The sequence below is a fragment of the Neoarius graeffei genome, chromosome 15 (assembly GCF_027579695.1).
Source record: "Neoarius graeffei isolate fNeoGra1 chromosome 15, fNeoGra1.pri, whole genome shotgun sequence".
NCBI classification, from domain to species: domain Eukaryota; kingdom Metazoa; phylum Chordata; class Actinopteri; order Siluriformes; family Ariidae; genus Neoarius; species Neoarius graeffei.
Window position 1 is genome coordinate 36,948,646 of NC_083583.1, and position 22,307 is coordinate 36,970,952.

At 42.0% G+C, this 22,307-nt stretch overlaps 1 protein-coding gene across 4 annotated transcripts in view; it reads left to right on the forward strand.

Moving 5' to 3' along the window:
- The window catches only part of eps15l1a (epidermal growth factor receptor pathway substrate 15-like 1a), a 104,747-nt gene that overhangs the window by 58,276 nt on the left and 24,164 nt on the right, over positions 1-22,307 (forward strand). For 3 of the 4 annotated variants that reach the window (XM_060941235.1, XM_060941236.1, XM_060941238.1), the window contains exons 11-20: positions 5,517-5,667; positions 5,906-5,968; positions 7,683-7,768; positions 9,170-9,242; positions 9,773-9,934; positions 10,120-10,317; positions 12,797-12,961; positions 13,133-13,238; positions 15,061-15,111; positions 16,106-16,242. In XM_060941235.1, the coding sequence (XP_060797218.1) occupies positions 5,517-5,667; positions 5,906-5,968; positions 7,683-7,768; positions 9,170-9,242; positions 9,773-9,934; positions 10,120-10,317; positions 12,797-12,961; positions 13,133-13,238; positions 15,061-15,111; positions 16,106-16,242 (1,192 nt within the window). The remainder of the gene's footprint in view (positions 1-5,516; positions 5,668-5,905; positions 5,969-7,682; positions 7,769-9,169; positions 9,243-9,772; positions 9,935-10,119; positions 10,318-12,796; positions 12,962-13,132; positions 13,239-15,060; positions 15,112-16,105; positions 16,243-22,307) is intronic. The other variant, XM_060941237.1, reaches the window with a different exon arrangement.

Below are 22,307 nucleotides of genomic sequence, written 5' to 3' on the forward strand. Positions count from 1 at the left end.
AGACAACATATCAAATGTTGAAAGTGAGACATTTTGAAATTTCATGCCAAATATTGGCTCATTTGAAATTTCATGACAGCAACACGTCTCAGAAAAGTTGGGACAGGGGCAATAAGAGGCTGGAAAAGTTAAAGGTACAAAAAAGGAACAGCTGGAGGACCAAATTGCAACTCATTAGGTCAACTGGCAATAGGTCATTAACATGACTGGGTATAAAAAGAGCATCTTGGAGTGGCAGCAGCTCTCAGAAGTAAAGATGGGAAGAGGATCACCAATCCCCCTAATTCTGCGCCGACAAATAGTGGAGCAATATCAGAAAGGAGTTCGACAGTGTAAAATTGCAAAGAGTTTGAACATATCATCATCTACAGTGCATAATATCATCAAAAGATTCAGAGAATCTGGAAGAATCTCTGTGCGTAAGGGTCAAGGCCGGAAAACCATACTGGGTGCCCGTGATCTTCGGGCCCTTAGATGGCACTGCATCACATACAGGCATGCTTCTGTATTGGAAATCACAAAATGGGCTCAGGAATATTTCCAGAGAACATTATCTGTGAACACAATTCACCGTGCCATCCGCCGTTGCCAGCTAAAACTCTATAGTTCAAAGAAGAAGCCGTATCTAAACACGATCCAGAAGCGCAGACGTCTTCTCTGGGCCAAGGCTCATTTAAAATGGACTGTGGCAAAGTGGAAAACTATTCTGTGGTCAGACGAATCAAAATTTGAAGTTCTTTATGGAAATCAGGGACGCCGTGTCATTCGGACTAAAGAGGAGAAGGACGACCCAAGTTGTTATCAGCGCTCAGTTCAGAAGCCTGCATCTCTGATGGTATGGGGTTGCATTAGTGCATGTGGCATAGGCAGCTTACACATCTGGAAAGACACCATCAATGCTGAAAGGTATATCCAGGTTCTAGAGCAACATATGCTCCCATCCAGACGACGTCTCTTTCAGGGAAGACCTTGCATTTTCCAACATGACAATGCCAAACCACATACTGCATCAATTACAGCATCATGGCTGCGTAGAAGAAGGGTCCGGGTACTGAACTGGCCAGCCTGCAGTCCAGATCTTTCACCCATAGAAAACATTTGGCGCATCATAAAACGGAAGATACGACAAAAAAGACCTAAGACAGTTGAGCAACTAGAATCCTACATTAGACAAGAATGGGTTAACATTCCTATCCCTAAACTTGAGCAACTTGTCTCCTCAGTCCCCAGACGTTTACAGACTGTTGTAAAGAGAAAAGGGGATGTCTCACAGTGGTAAACATGGCCTTGTCCCAACTTTTTTGAGATGTGGTGTTGTCATGAAATTTAAAATCACCTAATTTTTCTCTTTAAATGATACATTTTCTCAGTTTAAACATTTGATATGTCATCTATGTTCTATTCTGAATAAAATATGGAATTTTGAAACTTTCACATCATTGCATTCCGTTTTTATTTACAATTTGTACTTTGTCCCAACTTTTTTGGAATCGGGGTTGTAGAAATAAACACAGCTAATTCATTGACAAGAAAGTAATGGGACATAGATACAATGCATAGGCGGTGGGGCTAGGTGGACTCTCCAGGGAACTAAGAGAGCATGGCTGTTGTTTCAGAGAGCTGAAGGGGCATGGGCAGGTGGGTGTTTCAGAGAACTGAAAGGGCATGGCTAGGTGAGTGTTTCAGAGAGCTGAAGGGGCATGGGTAGGTGGGTGTTTCAGAGAACTGAAGGGGCATGGCCAGATGAGTGTTACAGAGAGCTGAAGGGGCATGGCCAGGTGAGCGTTACAGAGAGCTGAAGGGGCATGGCCAGGTGAGCGTTACAGAGAGCTGAAGGGGCATGGCCAGGTGAGTGTTACAGAGAGCTGAAGGGGCATGGCCAGGTGAGCGTTACAGAGAGCTGAAGGGGCATGGCCAGGTGAGCGTTACAGAGAGCTGAAGGGGCATGGCCAGGTGAGCGTTACAGAGAGCTGAAGGGGCATGGGCAGGCGAGTGTTACAGAGAGCTGAAGGGGCATGGGCAGGTGAGCGTTACAGAGAGCTGAAGGGGCATGGCCAGGTGAGCGTTACAGAGAGCTGAAGGGGCATGGCCAGGCGAGTGTTACAGAGAGCTGAAGGGGCATGGCCAGGTGAGCGTTACAGAGAGCTGAAGGGGCATGGCCAGGTGAGCGTTACAGAGAGCTGAAGGGGCATGGCCAGGTGAGCGTTACAGAGAGCTGAAGGGGCATGGCCAGGCGAGTGTTACAGAGAGCTGAAGGGGCATGGCCAGGTGAGCGTTACAGAGAGCTGAAGGGGCATGGCCAGGCGAGTGTTACAGAGAGCTGAAGGGGCATGGCCAGGTGAGTGTTACAGAGAGCTGAAGGGGCATGGCCAGGTGAGTGTTACAGAGAGCTGAAGGGGCATGGCCAGGTGAGTGTTACAGAGAGCTGAAGGGGCATGGCCAGGCGAGTGTTACAGAGAGCTGAAGGGGCATGGCCAGGTGAGCGTTACAGAGAGCTGAAGGGGCATGGCCAGGTGAGTGTTACAGAGAGCTGAAGGGGCATGGCCAGGCGAGTGTTACAGAGACCTGAAGGGGCATGGCCAAGCGAGTGTTACAGAGAGCTGAAGGGGCATGGCCAGGTGAGTGTTACAGAGAGCTGAAGGGGCATGGCCAGGTGAGTGTTACAGAGACCTGAAGGGGCATGGCCAGGCGAGTGTTACAGAGAGCTGAAGGGGCATGGCCAGGCGGGTGTTTCAGAGGGCTGAAGGGGTATGCTTAGGCGGGTGTTTCAGAGGGCTGAAGGGGCATGGCCAGGTGGGTGTTTCAGAGGGCTGAAGGGGCATGGCCAGGCGGGTGTTTCAGAGGGCTGAAGGGGCATGGCCAGGCGGGTGTTTCAGAGGGCTGAAGGGGCATGGCCAGGCGGGTGTTTCAGAGGGCTGAAGGGGCATGGCCAGGCGGGTGTTTCAGAGGGCTGAAGGGGCATGGCCAGGCAGGTGTTTCAGAGGGCTGAAGGGGCATGGCCAGGGCCCAATTCCATTCCCATCCCCCAGCCCTGCATTTAGCCGTGCCCCTCTGTTTTGCATGCCCTTGCTCAGGGTAGGGTGTCTTGTTTCTTTGGAGTGTGTTCAGAGGCAGACTCCAGATGGAGTGATGGACAAAAATTGTGAACTGAGGCAGTGTAACTTGGAACATAGTTACTGGTGCAGGGAAAGAAGCCCATAAATGTAGTATCTTTGCAAATAATTATGCAAAAATGTTAAAAGCCTTTGCAAAAACTAATTAGTTTAAAGGTCATAGGCAACGGTCGGAGGTGAAATGTAGAATATCAACTTTATTGTCTAGAAGAACGACCCAAAAAGCAAATTCAATCTTCCTGGTGTCTAATTTGCACCCTAAAATTGAATAAAATGGTTAATATATACTGTTTTGCCCAACTTCTGAAGGTTTGTTTACGTCTCACTTATGTGCACTTTCACCGCCAGGGGACCGTCGTCATGACGTCATTTAAGCCAAACAGACTGGGAACAGCTCTGTTTACTTGGGAACCGAGCACATGCGTATGGACTTTGGTCGTGAGAGGTTGTGTAAAATGTCTGAAAGCGATGGTGATTTTGAAGTAGGAACTCCTCCAAATTAAATATCGAGAGGTGAAACCATATATATATGAACCTATGGCCGTTGCGAAGCAATCTGTGAATGTGGCTCACTGGTTTGACCGTGCGGCCTCGGAATCGGAAAGCGACTCGGCCGACTCTGATCGCGGTGACCCCGGACCTCAACAAGACTCGCGCCCAAACGATTTATCCTGGTAATTATGAAAAATTCCTACTTTCGTCGTAATACTAAATAAGAGCCCTTTTGAAGAATAATTAAACCGCCCTCCCTAGTGGATATAGGTAACGGTTACTGGACAGTGCGCCGGTAGGCCACATTAGCCTGCCATCCACGGCATTATACTATTTATAGCCTACTCTAAGAGAGGAAATATCCCTTTGTCTCGTTTCCACAATGACTGTACAGGATCCCTCAGGATTCTTCACTTGTCAGTTGCAAGCAAAAGTAAAAATGTTTACCTCCAATCTTCTCCTTTTTGCTTGAGCGTTGCTGCTCCGTTTCTTCTTTGACTGCTTGATTTTGTTTCACGCGCACAATCCACTCTCCGCCTCGTCTCCTCTTCCGGAAAAAGCCAACCCTCTGACTTCACGCACACAATCCACTCTCTCTGCCTCGTCTCCTCTTCCGGAAAAAAACAACCCTCTGGCTTCACGCAAACAATCCACTCTCTGCCTCATCTCCTCTTTCGGAAAAAGCCAACCCATTCGCTCCGCCTCTTCTCCTTTTTCGGAAAAAGTCAACCCACTCGCTCCGCCTCTTCTCCTCTCTCGGAAGAAGGTAAAAACTTCTTCCTGAACCGGTCCCGTTGTTACAGTTCACTGCACAACAAAAAGGCATGGTTTTTCTTTGGAAATTCCTGAACGCACGTCTGCACTCAAGCCGAACGGTAGTGTAAGTAAATGAAAGTGGACTCAACTCAAGCAGTTTGTTTGGCTTAAATGACGTCACGTGCCGAATGGTCACGAAAATGGCCGAACAGAAATTTGCGGCGATCCGCGATAACTTTTATTTTAATTATTACTTATTAATAATACTTCTTGGGACCAGAAGAAAATTACAGTTTTTTTTTTTTTTTACATATAAAGTTTCAAATGTGCATAAAATTAAAACCGTTGCCTATGAGCTTTAATGTGATGCAAAGGAATATGTAATTAAAACATTATAACAAACATTCTATTCACAATGTCATTAGGTCAGGGGTGTCCAAACTGATCCATAAAGGGCCGTGTGGCTGCAGGTTTTCATTCCAGCCATGCAGCAGCACACCTCATTTGGCTCATTCAATCAACTGACACACCCACCCTTTAATCAAGGGTGGGTGTGACTGCAAGTATTTGACTGTGTGAAGACAGTTCAGTTGATTGAATGAGCCAAGTCAGGTGTGCTGCTGCATGGCTGGAATGAAAACCTGCAGCCACACGGCCCTTTATGGATCAGTTTGGACACCCCTGCATTAGGTGATAGACGTTGTCTTCTCACCGCATATCTGCTCCGTTTATTCATCAAATGGAGCATGATAATTACAGCCCATGCAACTGGTAACACCACACCTGACACCAGCATTGTAGAAACTGCTGTCTGGAATGGGAACACGTCATCACTGGTGTGTTACATATTTACCATAGTTGGCTGCTGCTGATGTAACAATTGGTGTCCCATTTGCCAGGTGAAGGTTTCGAACCCTGCTCCTTGTAGATCCGTTTTGAAGGACCACTACTCAGTCAAGGGCACTCCAAAACTAGGGATCGGGTCAGGGAGGGGGAGGATGGTGTTGGAGATGGGGAAAGGTGATTGGGATTAGGCCCAGATAAGTGTTTCAGAGAGCTGAAGGGTGTACCTGGGCTAGGTAGATACTGATGACTGTACAGTTGTATATTGTGCGTTTATGCAGTGTGTAACTTTCAGCCTGCTATTTTATCTAGGGCTTTGTCAGACACACGGCAGATTGGCAAGCTGACCCGAGAGCAGTTCACCCTGGCCATGCACTTCATTCAGCAGAAAGTGAGCAAAGGAGTGGATCCTCCACAGGCCCTGACCCCGGACATGATCCCTCCGTCGGAGAGAGGAACTCCCGTGAGTAATTAAACCTTACTGTTTGTAAAATAAATAGATAAAAATCAAACATGATGAATAATGGGATTTTTAACTTTTGAAATTTTTTCACACCTAATGAAGGCCTTAAAAATTGGTTAATGAGCCAGGAGGCGACTTGCACTACTCAGTAATGATATTTAGCGTCCCTGCTCTAGGCTGCTTAAGTAAAGTAAGAAGAGTTTATGATACTGATAATATGGCTCTTTTTTCTTTGCAGAATATGTCAGGGTACATGACCCCTGTAGGCTCGGAGATGGTAGCCCTGACCGAAATGCGCAGAGTGAGTCCGTCCTGCTGATTTTACAGCTGTTTCTTTGATACATGTATATAAATATGTATGCTACTTTTTTAAGTCAAGAAGTTTAAAAACCATCAAAGTTAATTGGAGAATGAAATGTAGGCAGTGTCATTCCTGCAAATGTAGTCAGTCAGCCAAGACATGGTATAAATATGAATACATACAAAATTGCATATTTGCCTTAAAAACACAGGCTATATCGTCTCATTTTTAAATAAATAATTCTGTAGAATAGAATTATTTAATTATATTCAACTTCAAGCTTTGTGGTACAATTCTGGCTTCTTTCATTGGTATTTGAGGATTGGATATCGTTTAAGGTGTATGAGGAAAAATGTAATGTCTGCAATACCAGTCAAAAGTTTGGACTCATTCATAGGTTTTTCTGTATTGTGACTATTTTCTACATTTGTAGAACAATACTGAAGACATATGAAATAGTATTTGGAACATATGGAATTATGCGGTAAACAAAAAAAGCGTTAAACAAAATGGTCGATATTTTAGATTCTTCAAAATAGCCACCATTTACCTTGACGACGCTTTGCACACTATTGGCATTATCTTGTCTGTGAAGATTCTCAATCATCCAGGTCATAGTAAACTGTGGGTGGTAGAAAAGGGCAACTGGACTTGCTTGAAGATTCTTGAAAACGTTTCACCTCTCGTCCAAAAGGCTTCCTGGAAGCCTTTTGGACGAGAGGTGAAACGTTTTCAAGAATCTTCAAGCAAGTCCAGTTGCCCTTTTCTACCACCCACAGTTTATTGGCATTATCTTAACCAGCTTCATGAGGGCATGACCTGGAATGCTTTTCAGTTAGCAGGTGCCTCGTCAAAAGTTAATTAGTGCAATTTCTTGCCGCCTTAATTTTTTGAGATCAAACAGTAAATAGTAAATAATTAAAGTACAGTAAATAGTCTTATTCGACTGGTACAGTATGTGTGTGTGTGTGTGTGTGTGTGTGTGTATGTAGGCAAATCTAAATAAGAAACCAGAAAATGTCGCTGTCCTGAAGATAAATATCCATAAAATGTTAAACACTTCCTTACAGAAAACGTCGTCAGATCAACATTTTGTTTTGTTTACTCAGTAAGTTGTTACAATAGAAACGATAACATATTAGAGCAACGTCATTAATATAAACCTGTGATTTACAGCTGCACTACTGTCAGAGCTGCTGCTATAGAAAATTAGTCAACACCTTCTGACCAATCAGAATCCATCAACACTGTGCTGCTATAATGTGAGCAGACGACATTTATGGCATGTGCAATACCGTACTCTGGAGTGACTTATTGTCCAGAAACTACGATAGTCGTTTTATAAAAACCTAAACAGAAGGAGAACGCAGCTCATCAGACATTTTTCTTTTTATATTTAATGCTGCTGATGTGTCAATCTTGTATCAGAAACTAATATACAACTCATGGGTATGTAAAAATGTACCAAAAACGGAATCAACAAATGCTTTTAGCAGCAGTGTGGTGTTGAAAAGCATTTGTGCTGTGAGTGGTGATGTATGTTGTAGAAACCATGAAGGTGGACCCTGAGCACCTTGTCTGTTCTCTTCTCCTGTCCTGGTGGTCTCCTGTGTGCTGCTTTGCCCTCCTGCTTGTATGGTGCTGTGGTGTTACCTTCTTTATGGAGACTGTAAGGCTAAATGGAGTGTGTTTGTGTCTGTGTGAACCTTTGTAGGACAGCTCCAGCTCTGTGGGGTCTGGTGAATTTACAGGAATCAAAGAACTGGATGATCTAAGTCAGGAGATTGCTCAGCTGCAGAGGTGTGTTCATGTTATGAGACACAGTCATCCTGTAGAATCCTATAACCTGCCGAAGAGCATTTCTAATACTTCTTTTAATGCTTTCATATGAGACTGTCACAATTATTATGCAGTTGTAACATAAGGGTTGTTTTACAATCAGGGTACAAAGTTTGTGTCACAGGGGTCCAAAATTCAAATTGATTCAAACTGGTTCTTGTACCAGTTTTTAAGTGAAGGACAAGTTAAAGAACAGATTTCAGGTAATTTTTTGACATGTGTATGGTAGTTTTGTGTAATGGCGGCACGGTGGTGTAGTGGTTAGCGCTGTCGCCTCACAGCAAGAAGGTCCGGGTTCGAGCCCCGTGGCCGGCGAGGGCCTTTCTGTGCGGAGTTTGCATGTTCTCCCCGTGTCCGCGTGGGTTTCCTCCGGGTGCTCCGGTTTCCCCCACAGTCCAAAGACATGCAGGTTAGGTTAACTGGTGACTCTAAATTGACCGTAGGTGTGAATGTGAGTGTGAGTGGTTGTCTGTGTCTATGTGTCAGCCCTGTGATGACCTGGCGACTTGTCCAGGGTGTACCCCGCCTTTCACCCGTAGTCAGCTGGGATAGGCTCCAGCTTGCCTGCGACCCTGTAGAACAGGATAAAGCGGCTACAGATAATGAGATGAGATGAGTTTTGTGTAATCTGCTATAAGATGGGAGAAACAAATGAAGTGATTCTCGGAGAGGACTTTTTTTTTTTTGACAATTCAGAATCCACTACTTCCATAGCCCTTTTAAATATAAGGCTGCAAGCTTTGTGTTAGTTGTCTCTAATATTTATGTCCCAATATCTTGACCACATTTTAGGATGAAAATAATCATTTTAGATATGTTATTTTATATTGAAAAATTAGCTGTCTCGGAGAGGACATTTTTTTTACACAATTACATACTAATTTGATCAAAATAGTCTGAAAACTTACTGGCATTCGACATTAAAACTTAACTATGTTTCCAATGATATGGAACCAAATATGTGTTTTATGGTATAAAGAATGATTTAAGTGCATCCCTTTTGGAGCTACCTGTGGTCAAAAAAGCACTTTTTCTAAATGACACGAGTAATTTTGCTAAATATGACATATATTGCCATACATTCACCAAAAATAACGTCATCACCAAATTTTTTTTTTGCATGGTAAATAGAGCTATCACAGGGCTACAATAAACAACCAAGTTTATTTAGTCAAGCCTTTTGATATTGAAGATAATAAGTGTTAAATGTGATTTTTAGCTTGCGTACCCTGATTGTAAAACAACCCCTAAATGGGCAATTCAGAAATACTCAGATATGCCTTTTCCACCAATCTGGAACAACTTTTTTTTTTTTCCCCCTCTCACTTTATGAAAATTTTGTCCTGTTCTTTGTCTGATCAGGGAGAAATACACACTGGAGCAAGACATCAGGGAGGCAGAGGAAGCCATAAGACACAAAACTACTGAGGTTCAGGTGTGGTGAAATGTTGAAATGTATGAAGCTGATTTGGCCTCTCAAAACCTTTTTGTGGCCTCGAATGTTGCAGTGTGTTCTTGAAAAATTAGCACTTTTTTTTTTTTTTAAACCATAAAGTGTGTTCTGCTTTTTTTTTTTTCTCTTGCATCACTTGAAGTACACCACCAGATTTCTGTGATTTTCCACTCTGGTTCTGTTGTATGAACAGTTTATACAACAATAAATTACAAAATCATTGGTTGTTTTAAAAATCTAGCAGTTTAATTTCTTTTTTTTTTTTTAATATGACACGCAAAAAAATTGACACGCTGCAAAAGCTGTGCATAAAATAATATCGACCACCATTTTCAGCTAGCTCCTTAAAATTTGTATTGGAACTGTGATCATGCTAGCACTGTCAACTTAAACCTGTTTAGTAGTTGTACTAATATTCATGACTTGATGTACATCTACATCGAGGACACTGAAATTGATTAAAGTGAAATAAAATCTAAATTTTTTTTAACCCTTCCGTTTCTGCTATGCAGGAAATGCAGAATGATCTGGACCGAGAGACGTGCAGTCTGCAGGAGCTGGAGGCCCAGAAGCAGGACGCTCAAGACCGACTGGATGAGATGGACCAGCAGAAGGCCAAGCTGGAAGACATGCTCAATGAAGTGCGACAGAAGTGCCAGGAGGAGTCTCAAATGGTGAGCGTGACATTAATCCCTTCATCACAGGCACCAGTCCTGAGTTCCTGTCCAAGTTATACTGTAAATGACATGACTGCAGAATTTAAAAGAAAAGCACTTTGTGACTGTAAAGAGTACTGCTCTGTGTGTGTGTGTGTGTGTGTGTGTGTGTGTGTGTGTGTGTGTGTGTGTGTGTTTTTCAGATCTCGTCACTCCAAAGTCAGATCCATTCTCAGGAATCGGACCTGCTGAACCAGGAGGAGGAACTGAGTCGAGCTAAAGCAGACTTGACTCGGCTACAGCAGGAGGAGAGCCAGCTGGAGCAGAGCTTGCAGGCCGGCAAAATCCAACTCGAAACCATCATTAAATCCCTGAAAGCCACACAAGACGAGATCAACCAGGTAATGGCTGTGGAGCTTTTCACTCCTCTACATCACGAGTCTTATCATAGTCAGTCTGGTATTTAATCATGAAGCTGTTTCACCAGTACTCTGAAAGGAAAATGGCCAATTGACTGTATTACAGATGTACATTAGAATATAATCAAAAGAAGCCGCTTTATATTTAATCTTGGCTGGCATTGAGTGGTCTATCAGATGTATTCCATTCAGCTATCATGATATTGAACTCGTCTTCGACTCGTTCAGTATCATACTCGCTGAACAGAATATATCTGATATACCACAAAAAAGCCAGCCAATATTATTATTATACATACATACACATTTGATGGAACAATTATAGAGTTTACAAAAAGTTAAGAACTGGATATTGGTTACTTACCAATATCCAATGCTGATTCTGATCCAGCGTAATTCAATGTTCTGTCAATCCAGTGTACATCTGGTGGCCATTTTTGTTTACAGTTTGTCTCAATCGCTCCCTAGTGCGGAAGTTTTACATGTAATGCATATCTTATGACATTTTCAATTCACTGTGACAGTTTACTGCGCAGCAAGAAGGTCCGGGTTCGAGCCCCGTGGCCGGCGAGGGCCTTTCTGTGTGGAGTTTGCATGTTCTCCCCGTGTCCGCGTGGGTTTCCTCCGGGTGCTCCGGTTTCCCCCACAGTCCAAAGACATGCAGGTTAGGTTAACTGGTGACTCTAAATTGAGCGTAGGTGTGAATGTGAGTGTGAATGGTTGTCTGTGTCTATGTGTCAGCCCTGTGATGACCTGGCGACTTGTCCAGGGTGTACCCCGCCTTTCACCTGTAGTCAGCTGGGATAGGCTCCAGCTTGCCTGCGACCCTGGAGAACAGGATAAAGCGGCTACAGATAATGAGATGAGATGAGTTTACTGCGCGGGCGGCATGGTGGTGTAGTGGTTAGTGCTGTCGTCTCACAGCAAGAAGGTCCGGGTTCGAGCCCCGTGGCCGGCGAGGGCCTTTCTGTGCGGAGTTTGCATGTTCTCCCCGTGTCCGCGTGGGTTTCCTCCGGGTGCTCCGGTTTCCCCCACAGTCCAAAGACATGCAGGTTAGGTTAACTGGTGACTCTAAATTGAGCGTAGGTGTGAATGAGTGTGTGAATGGTTGTCTGTGTCTATGTGTCGGCCCTGTGATGACCTGGCGACTTGTCCAGGGTGTACCCCGCCTCTCGCCTGTAGTCAGCTGGGATAGGCTCCAGCTTGCCTGCGACCCTGTAGAAGGATAAAGCGGCTAGAGATAATGAGATGAGATGAGTTTACTGCGCGCGCCGCCAGCGAACAAAGACATGCAGCAGAAAATTCTCATTGAATGAATATTCGTATCAGCTCAAACATGTGATGCCATGTTGTCTTGACAACCATGCAATATTGTAAACCACATTCAGCACTCATTCTCCATTGGGTAGAGTGACATAATACATGTAGGATAAGCAATATGCTAACAATATTACGTGCTATCAAACCAAATGAATGAAACCCGCAAGAAGGGAACATAATTCATGTTTTTATTCCATCAAAAGTGTCCTGTATGTATAATAATTCAAGTTGTTGAACAATTAAGAAAAATTGATCAGTTGTACCTGTTTAGTTGACTTTTAACTAACCTAGCTTGTTACCTAGATTTGATTTAGCATCATTAGTAATGCAGAAGAAGGTAAAATTAGTAATGCAGATTAGGTAAACTACCCACCACTAGGATTGTACAAGCCAGTGCATACTTAGTGCTGGTCCCAAGCCCAGATAGACTGGGAAGGGTTGCATCAGGAAGAGCATCTGTTGTAAAACCGATGCCAAATCAAGTATGCGGAACAGATCTGTTATGATGACCCCTAACGGGAGCATCCGAAAGAGGAAGAAGAGGTAATGCAGAAGAAGACTGGTGTAACTCTGGTGATGAGGTTGTTTGCCACAGTTAAAGGGAGACATCACATCACATATCATCCCAAAAAATACATGCATTATTTTTAGTTATATTGCAGTGTTGGGATTATGACAATGAAATCTTTTCCATTTAACATAAATAATATCAATCTCTTTGTATCCGCTCCCAAAGCAAATTGCCCAGAGATGAGAATGAGTGTGCATGCGTATGGCGCTCTGTGATGGATTTGGCATCCCATCCTGGGTGTATTCCTGTCTCACACCCAGTGTTCCTGGGATAAGCTTTCAGATTCACAACAACCATGATCAGGAAGAATCAGAATGAAGGAGTGAATAAAAGTATCTTCACCATGCTTCGTGTTTGTGTAGGAGTTGCATGTTGTACTTTAGTCCACTAGAGGGCGATGAGTCCATACACAGGCATCAGTGCTATTCCTGGTAGAAAATACTACATTGTGAAATACCGTACAAGTTTAGTAAATTTTCAAGCAAGCCGTCAAGTGGATTAATATGAGTGTTGGTGTATTTTCTGTATATCTCTTTCAGCTGTAATGCACATTGTGTTTTTGTGCTGTAGGCTCGCAGCAAGCTCTCTCAGATCCAGGACAATCAGCATGAGATAAGCAAAAGCATCGAGCAGTACAGCAGCGCTCTGAATGGCACACATGGAGGCAGCATGACTAACCTGGCCGACATGAGTGAGGGGTTCCCCGACAAGGAGAATGGGGGCTTTGGGGTTATGGTGAAACCTTCATATTGTTTCTTACAATATGTCATATTTAATAACTTAATACCACAACGATGTTGAATTAACTATAATTGAGTAATTTTTATTTCTAATCATATTGTTTTTATAAACCTTGCGATGAGTTGTGAGTGTTTAATCTGTGTGTGTGTGTGTGTGTGTGTGTAGGACGACCCATTTAAAGTGAAGACGAGTGTGTTCAGCACAAACTCTCAGGAGATGCACACAGACCCTTTTCAGTCTGAAGACCCATTCAAATCCGACCCTTTTAAAGGTTCAGATTGTGTTCTCTCTCATTCACACTCGCACTGAAAACTGTATATTTTCTGTTAATTATGTAGTAATATTGTGACGGCACGACTCATACTGCCTCAGTCTAAAACAGCTGGCGGCAAACTCGAACAACAAGCAAAGAATACATGAGCAGACATAAGCAAACATGCTATAAATAGTCTTTGCTTGAACAAAACAAACGATTGGGGACAGGAAGAGAACACACTCGATAGAGACGTGATGCGGCTTGATGTGTAGCTAACTAGCAAACGTCTCAGCTTGGGCTTTCCACAGCAATGAACTCACCACTTTATGAATTAAGGCCTTTATGCACTGGGGTGTTTTTTTTCATGTGATCAGTTCGCACGTCGATGTATATTTTTTCACACAGAATGCAAATATTGCACAAAGATATTTTTTTTTCTCACTGTGGTTGATTTTTCTCAGCTTTTGCACGGTGAATAAAGGCGTCTACCAATCACACTGTGCAGAAAAGACATCACATGGTGATGTAAGAGACAGCTGGCAAAACAGCCTCGAATACAACAGCGAGCCTCTGCTACACGTCAGCGACACTCATGTCTGGGAGCTGAGCGGCTATGTTTCAGTGGAGTTTTATTCTTATCTTTATTCAAGAGTGTGGTCTTTCAGTTTGAGAGCAGTATTTACTCATGTCATGTTCAGATTTTGCAATGCCCCACCCCCAAATAAGCAGTTTGCGTGCAAGTTTGGCCTGCTCCTGCTCAAATATCTTCCTTCTCTCTCAAATGGCCCCTGCTCTCGCTCAGACTGTTTTGTGCACTCGCGAGCCTTCTGCTCACAGATTTCTACGCTCTCACTCTCCCTTGTTTTCTTGTTGGATTTAAAAGATAAACATAAAATTCCATATAATTTAATCAGGGAATACACTTGTTGTCCAACATCCTGTCTCTCAGCCCTTTAATGAGATGATGAAACTCTCCTTGTTGTCGTTTGTACCCAAAACTCTCTTTCTTGAGAGCATGTCTATAATTACTATTGTCATCACTGCTAGATGACTCCCACAGTCACTCAGGAATCTGCTGACTGTTAGTGTGAAACCAGCATGAAACGAGCACGAAATCGAACACGACATCTTAAAAAAAATTCCCATCAGACTCGGTGTGCATACTTTCTGTGCAAAACTTTTGCACCCAGATTTTTCGCAATTTTGTGTCTCATCCGGTGTGTAAAGGCCCGTATATGTCATATCCGGTCTCGCATGTTTTACACGTATCACAGAAGTTTGCATTTCGTAGCATTCCGTTACATACAGTCAGGTAGGGAATACACAATATCTTACTTTTCTGTTATGGAAGACTGAGTGGGAATGAAAATTTGTTATCTATCCTGTGTTTTTACCTCATACGATATCGGGTATTTTATGTGAAAGGGGCTTCTCTCTCTCTTTTCCCCCTGTCTCTCTTTTATCTCACTTGCTTTCTGTGCTCTCTTGTTCTGTTTCTCTCTTCATGTCTGTCTCTGTCGCTCTATTTCTCTCTCTCACACACACACACACACACCCCTATCCATTTCTTATCTGCTCCCTCATCTTCTTGAACATTTATTGAAATAGAACCTCATCCTTCTCTCTCTCTCTCACACACACACACACACACACACACACACACACACACACACACACACACACACAGTCTGTCTCAGAGCTGAAATGTTTGTTTTCTTTACTCAGATGTGTCTAGTCATCATGTGACTAGTGTTTGAGGTTTGGCTTGCTCTGGCATATAAATTCCTCTCTCCTGTTTTTTCATCCTTCTTTCTGTCTGTGTTTACTTTCTGTGTAGGTGATCCCTTCCAGAACGATCCTTTTGCCAAGCAGCCTCCCACAGCAGCAGGTATCTGCTCTTTCTTAATGCATGATGGGAAACAGTTCTGGGTCTTGCACTGAGATTTGCATGGATTGCAGCATCACGCTGGGTTGCTGTGGCACACTTCTCTCTTTCTCATATTCAGCTTTCAGTTCTCCAACTCTCATACTAAATTGAGGTCATTTGGAAAGTGTACATTAGGCTTGTTTTAAAGGTGTGGTATAATAATGAGGTTGTGTAAGAAATGGATGTGCACACAGCGTAGTTTACAGCAAAGCTGTGATACGAGTGCATACACGCTTACTGATGCATTTATGTCTGGTTATACAGCTCGAGCTAACATTAACTCCTGATTTAAATGTTTTGAGACAATGCCAAGGTTACTGTGCATGGAAAAGTTTCTGAGAAAGGGGGTCGCATGTCTCAGAAAGACTATATGAGACGAGGCCGCGACATCAGGTCATTTATATTTCAGCAGGTACGCCTGAACCAAATGACCCACTGTCACATGACCGAACATCAAGGGTATTCAAGGGCATCTCTCTCTTTTTTTTTTTAAACAGAACATTCAAAAAGGAGAACTCGGCCAAACCAAGTGTGTGCGAAATATATATTTTTTTGCTTACGATTTACCATTTTAAAAAAACCTTTATTAATCACCCAGAACATATAGTCTAAAAATAAAGACACCAAAAGGAACATTTCAAGTGAATAAAATATTTGTATCTGTATTCAGAAAGTGAATACAATATTGACACAAATAATCAGAAATATTGGTACATGTATTCAAATAAGACTATAATATCGCAATCAGAAAATGAATATTATCACATATCAAACATATATAATCAGAAATTTAGAAAAAATAAAAAACAAAATTGTGATTATTCTTGTGTAGTTTTTGAAAATTAACTGAATGGCATAAAATTTGTATAGAAATGCAGCGGAATCTATGGTACTGGACTGGTTGACGCCGGTTCTGTATCTCTTCATGAAAACCTTCCTCTCTGTCCTCACGCAGATCCATTTGGTGGAGATCCGTTTAAAGAGACAGACCCATTCAAGACCACCTCAGAAGACTTCTTTAAGAGGCCAGCCAAGGCTGATCCCTTCACCAGCTCTGACCCTTTCAGTAAAAGTGCCACTCTTCCGGTAAAGGTAAAGGAGCATCTAGAGAAAGGTGTACAAAAACACTGAGCGATATGGACAAAAATATCATGACCATATTTTAGGAGAGTAAAATGTGTCTCATGATGTATGTATCCGAGGTTTGGACTAGGGTTGTGCAATAGGACTATTTATTTAATAATTCTTACATGGTCTTACACTGGCATGAGTTCCAGTGACATTTACTTTAGTTATATTAATAGTTGAACAAGTTTGACAGTGAACTCTGAATTTATGCTTTTTAAATGGTAAAATGCACGAGACTTTAATCTTAATTTTGTTTTCTCTTGTTAGTTTTGCATTTGGTTTTAGCCATCTTGTTAAGATTACATCAGTTGTGACCATAACTAAAATGTGATTAAACTGGCCACGTCACCAAACCATGGTCAATGTAGCGGTGTATAAACTTTAGGGGCGTGACATTTGGACATTTAGTGGTAGCAGTTCTGAACAGTGTTGTAGTCGAGGCACTAAACCTCGAGTCCAAGTCCAGTCTTGAGTCCCCAGTGTTCAAGTCCAAGTCATTAAAGAAAATTTCGAGTTGAGTCCAAGAACAAGACTCCAACTGTACCGTTTGACGGTGGCTGTTGCTGCCTTTATGTGAAAGCGTCTCTGCTACTGTGTTGGACTAACTGCCCCATTTTAGTTAATGGAGCACTTGCATGTGACGTCACAGCCGATCCAGATTGTGACAGACGCCATCTTGTCGGTCAAACGCCATATTTCCGCCTTCTACTTCTACTTCTGCTTTTACTTCTACCTTTTCTTCTGGAAAACCCTACTATATACAATTCTACTACAACGGCTGTGGCTACAAGCTCTCCCTACCTGTGCACGGTTTTTATGTTTTTTGTGTGTATTTTTGCGTGTTGTTCGTCTGTACCGGACTTCAATATCCACTACAACTATATGGACTTACTGGACATTGGTTTCCAGCAGAAAATGACGGTTTGTAGCGATTTCCATCGCATGCACAACATTCCGGACGAGATAGCGAGACCAGCGGGGTCTCCGTGGATTGTTATCGGAAGCAAAGCGAAGGAGGCGGCGCCGGGAGCGGAAGCAAAAGCGAGGCTGCAGGCAGAGCCGGCCTGTTGACTAAGCTCAGAAAACAGCCACTCAAATCTCCACTGCTAAGCCTCTATCTCTCCAACGCCAGATCCATGTAAACAACACGGACGATTTGGAATTACAGCTGGAATTACCTTATTCTATTCTATTCTATAATCGGCTGGTCAGTGCTATACTCAATACTTAAGTGACTTACCCATCCAATGAGGATTATTTTCTTGTTTACAAGATGCCACATCTGAGTCGCTGACAAATCCTGAATTTCTGTAAAGATAACTGTCCAGAGATTTATAAGCACGCAGTGCTTCACCACTGAACAGCGAGGGAAAGTTGATGAGGTAATTATACACGTCTGGGTATTCCGCTGGCAGTTCAATATCCACTGACACGGTCGTGAAAACTCCGTCCGGTAAGCCATAAGGGTCACTAATCTGTAGGTCGTTTATTTTAGACATATATCTAGTTATCTGTTAATTAGAAAAATGAGCCGTGTAGTCCGTCGGTTGAAATTGATCCATTCTGTACACGAGTGCAGCAGTATTCAGCTGTGTTTTTTACCGACAAGATGGCGGCTGTGTACTTTCCGGTCACCTGACTGCAAGATCTCTATAAGCTGCAGATAAAAAGCTTGTTCATCACTCAGCAAGCCCCGCCCACTATCAACAGGGTAAATAACATGAGCGAGGGTTAACACTCGCTAGTTCATCGCTCAGCAAGCCCCGCTATCAACAGGGCAATGAACATAGCGTGTCACTGACTTCTCTGGGTGGAGTCTTGCCAAATGATGATTGAAGTTCGAGGTTGTCCTCGTTGTCTCCTCAATAGTTCTTCTATATATGGAACACATAGCAGTGCATTTTTCCCCACTGCACGAGAAGTCTGTATAAGCAAAGTGGACAATCCTAGGGGCTTCTCTCCAGGCATTTTAGCACCATTAACGTTAGTTTGTTCCTGAGCATGATGTATGAACAGGTGAATGTGCATGAAATTAGTATAAAAATTAATGCAGATATAAATATCTTATGCCAAATTAATATGGCATATTGCAAAAAATAAAGTCCGAGTCCTCGTCTCCAGTTTACGAGTCCGAATGCAGTTAATGCACGAGTCCGAGTAATCAGTGCTCAAGTCCAAGTCAAGTCAAGAGTCCTTAAAATTGGGGTACGAGTCAGACTCGAGTACTACAAGCCTGGATCTGAATGCTGAAAACGAAAAGAAACTAAGCAGGAGGAAAATGGTGGGCCTTGTGCAAATGTAAACGTGTCACGTTCTGCCAACTTTTTTTGGATTAAAGCTAAAGGGAAAAAGGTCAGATGCTCAATCTGAGTAAAACTATATGCAAAATCTGTAACAGGTATGTCATCACAAAAGATAGTAACACTATGAATCTCTGGAATCACCTAAACCTCCACCATCCAGCTGATTTTTTTTTTTAAATTATTATTATTTTTTTTTACAATTTCCTCTGCTAACAAGCAGTTCCCGACCTCTTCTCTGCTCCCAACCCTCCATCGTGGCTTTAGGTTTTTATTTATTTACTTACTTTATCTTTTCTAAATGATAGTTGAGATTTGGTTTAATGGTAAATTGCAATCAGGGAAAGTCACTATTGCACAAGCCTAGTTATGACACTGTGCCAGTAAAAAATAAAAAAAAAAGGGGGGGGAGCGGCAATGGAAAATCCACTCAAGCCTGTGAAATGGTATTGTTTTTTAGAAACACGCAGCTGATTTATGTTTGATATGCACAGATTATATGTAAGTTATCACAGTCTCCTTTCCAGATTGATTTGAATCAGCATCATAATGTTTGGCATAATTTTTCAGTTAGGCATAATTGATTGCTAATGTTAAGCTAAAGTTGTTGTAAATCCCCATTTATTTGTTTTAAATGTCTGACCAGCCATCACAGCACACTTTGACAAATGTCTGGTCTATGCTTTCCAAACACATCAGGCTGCACAACATGAACAAAAATAGCTTATTGCAATTAGATTGCTACATTACTTGATTGCGATATTTCTTTGTTAAAGAGGCAAACTCGTGATGTGTCACAGACGACTTTTTTTTTTTTGTAACTTTCTGGAAAATGACAACAAAATAAAGTTGAATTCAGTTATGTAGACTACACTAATCAGTCCTCGAAAACATCTCCCAGCCTTACTTGCCCAATGGGCAAGCAGCACCCAAAACATACTTGCCCGAAAAACAATTCCACTTGCCCAGAGCTTTATTTTATTTTGGAGAGGACAGAATGCAGTTGATTTTTTTTTTTTAAATAGATGAAGCAGCATAATTATCATAAATCCACAAAACCACAACACCAATATATGCAGACACATTCAGAAAGAAAGCAGTTCTAGTAGCAGAGGAATGAATAATTTAGGGCAGGGCTTTTCAAAGTGTGGGGTGCGCCAGAATTCTTCAGGGGGGGTGCAACGTGAGGAAAAATAAACCAGAATAAGTTACTATTGCGGACATTTAGTGAACTTCAGCTAGCCTTTACCAGAGACAAAATGGATCGATTTTTAGTACCTAAAGCTACAGTGAGTGAGGAGACAGAGTCTGGGCCAAGCAAAAAAACAGCCTCCAGGATGTTGCGATTTGCAACTTCAGCGCAAATTCAACCAATCCCCGCGAATTCAGGGCGGTGTTGCAATTATATCCAATCACCGCAACTTTCCCGCAAATTTGACCAATCGTTGGCGTCGTCTTGAGGTGACGTCAACAAACTACCTTCCGCCTTACTTCCGTGTATACGTTCAAGAGAAGCAGCATGCGTGCAGTGTTGCCAGATTGGGCGGTTTCAAGTGCATTTTGGCGGGTTTTGAACATATTTTGGGCTGGAAAACGTCAGCAGTATCTGGCAACATTGCATGATGTGCGAGTCAGTGTTTATGTAGGCTTAAATTCTGTTACTGAAAGTGTGTTATGTTTACAGTGAAGGACTGTGTGCACTTTATTTTTTTTTTTTTACTTAATACAAGAAATTAATGGATGCCAACATTTTTGCCAAAATGGTATTTTATTTTCCATTGTTTAGGCAGCTTCAGCATCATACTGAGAGATTCTGTTCAAATTGTTTTTTTCTTCTATGAAGCCTGAGCCATTTATTTTATTAGTTTATAATTATTGTTTAATTTAGTCTTCAGGAGAGACTGCCTGCACACAGTACTAGTATTAATAGTGTTTTTTTCTTACATGAAAGCTGAGGCATTTATATTATATTTTAAAGTAACTTCATGTTGTGCTGTGAGGTTCTATGCACTTTAACTTTTGAACCAACAGGTGCATTTGGATAAGTAAAGCCTATTTTTCTGCATTTTTGTAGTCCTGGTAAGCTTTTATATTGGTAAAGTTGTTTATAGGACCATTTCTCAGTGTCTGTTTTTTTTAATCAATAGTTTTTCAGTAATAATATTTAACATATCTCTCAATTTTAATCACAAAAAGAGAAAATCGCAACAATTTCTCACAACTTTCACTTCCTCCCGCAATGTAATTGCAACAAAAACCTAAAAAACACCGCAACTTTCATCGCATTTTAATGACCACGATTATTTAAAGTTTGGATTTTCATGGACTGGATCTGAAGATGCTCCACTGCCATAGTGTGTTGTCTGCCAAGAGGTGCTAGCTAACGATGCTATGAGATGTTTAAAATGTGTAAAACAAGATGTTTTAAAAAGCACAGATGTTTAAAATGTGAAAAAGAAAAAAATAAAAATGTGTACAACAACCATTTTTTAAAAATACGAATGGAACATTAAGTATAGCAACAACAAAAATTGTAAGGGGGGGGCGCTGTTGTTTATTTGCTCTCCGAGGGGGGGGCTGACTCTCCCACACTTTGAAAACCCCTGATTTAGGGTATATTAAGCTGTGGAGAGTTTTGAATGAGTCTAATAATAATGCTGGAGCTTTGTTTCTGTTATCAAAGGAACCCAGTCCTGTGCAAAATGTCACCATGGAACCAGAGTGTAGAAATGAACCTACAGTTCAAGAGAGTTCTACACAAACACACTGAACTTTACAACAGCTGCATGCATGTGAAATGGAAATAAATCGACTGAGGCAGGAAAAACTATTTTGGATAAAATTGTTACTGTCCATTATACACCCATCAACCTGTGTGACTCATTGTGCCTTTGAATCGAGAATAAATGAAGCGGGAACTGAACATTAACCGTTTGTTGAAATTATTATTACAAGGGTGATTATAGTTTACTGTATGACTACAGCGACAACTGGAATGTGCTGTACCATCCACTATTAGTTAAAATTAAAATAAAATCTTACAATATTGTTTGAAAGTCTAGAGCAAGATATTTTGTTATTTTATAAATAACACTTCAGATATTGTTTTAACAATAATATCAGTGTATAAATGATAGTGTAAATAGCTGTGTAACTAGATGTCCTTGGGGTTGATAAGACATGGAGGGGTGGGAATACCATCTAGCCCACAGTTTAGGTCAGAGCCCTTTTGAGAGTAAATACTTTGGCTTTCTCAACATCCTGTTCCCAAAAGCTGATGTCAGGAAAAAGTCTTTACACAAAGAAGGTTTTCTTGCTTCTGTAATTTTTTTTTTAATAAACTGTTCTGTGTTCTTCTCTTCAGGGAAAAGAATGTATATTCCAACATGAAGCTAATGCTAACGTTAGGCCAGAAATCTGCACCGTCACTCCAGTCATTTCGAGGAATTTTGTACGGCTCATCACCGTTAATAAACTCTAATTTCCGTGTCTATCTATCCTGCGCTTCTTTCTGACTAAGATTGTCCAAGTAATCCGGTCGTAGTGCTTTTTTAGCTGTAGTTTTCTTTGATCAGCAGGAACAGATGCCGGACATCTCCGCTTGGCTTCAGTATGTGAACAGCCAATCAGCGGGTCCCGTATGTGTTTACGATTTTTATGTCACGATTTACAACCAATGGGAAACACCCTTTGTCAGCTGTCTGCCAATCACAGGTTCCCGTGCCACAG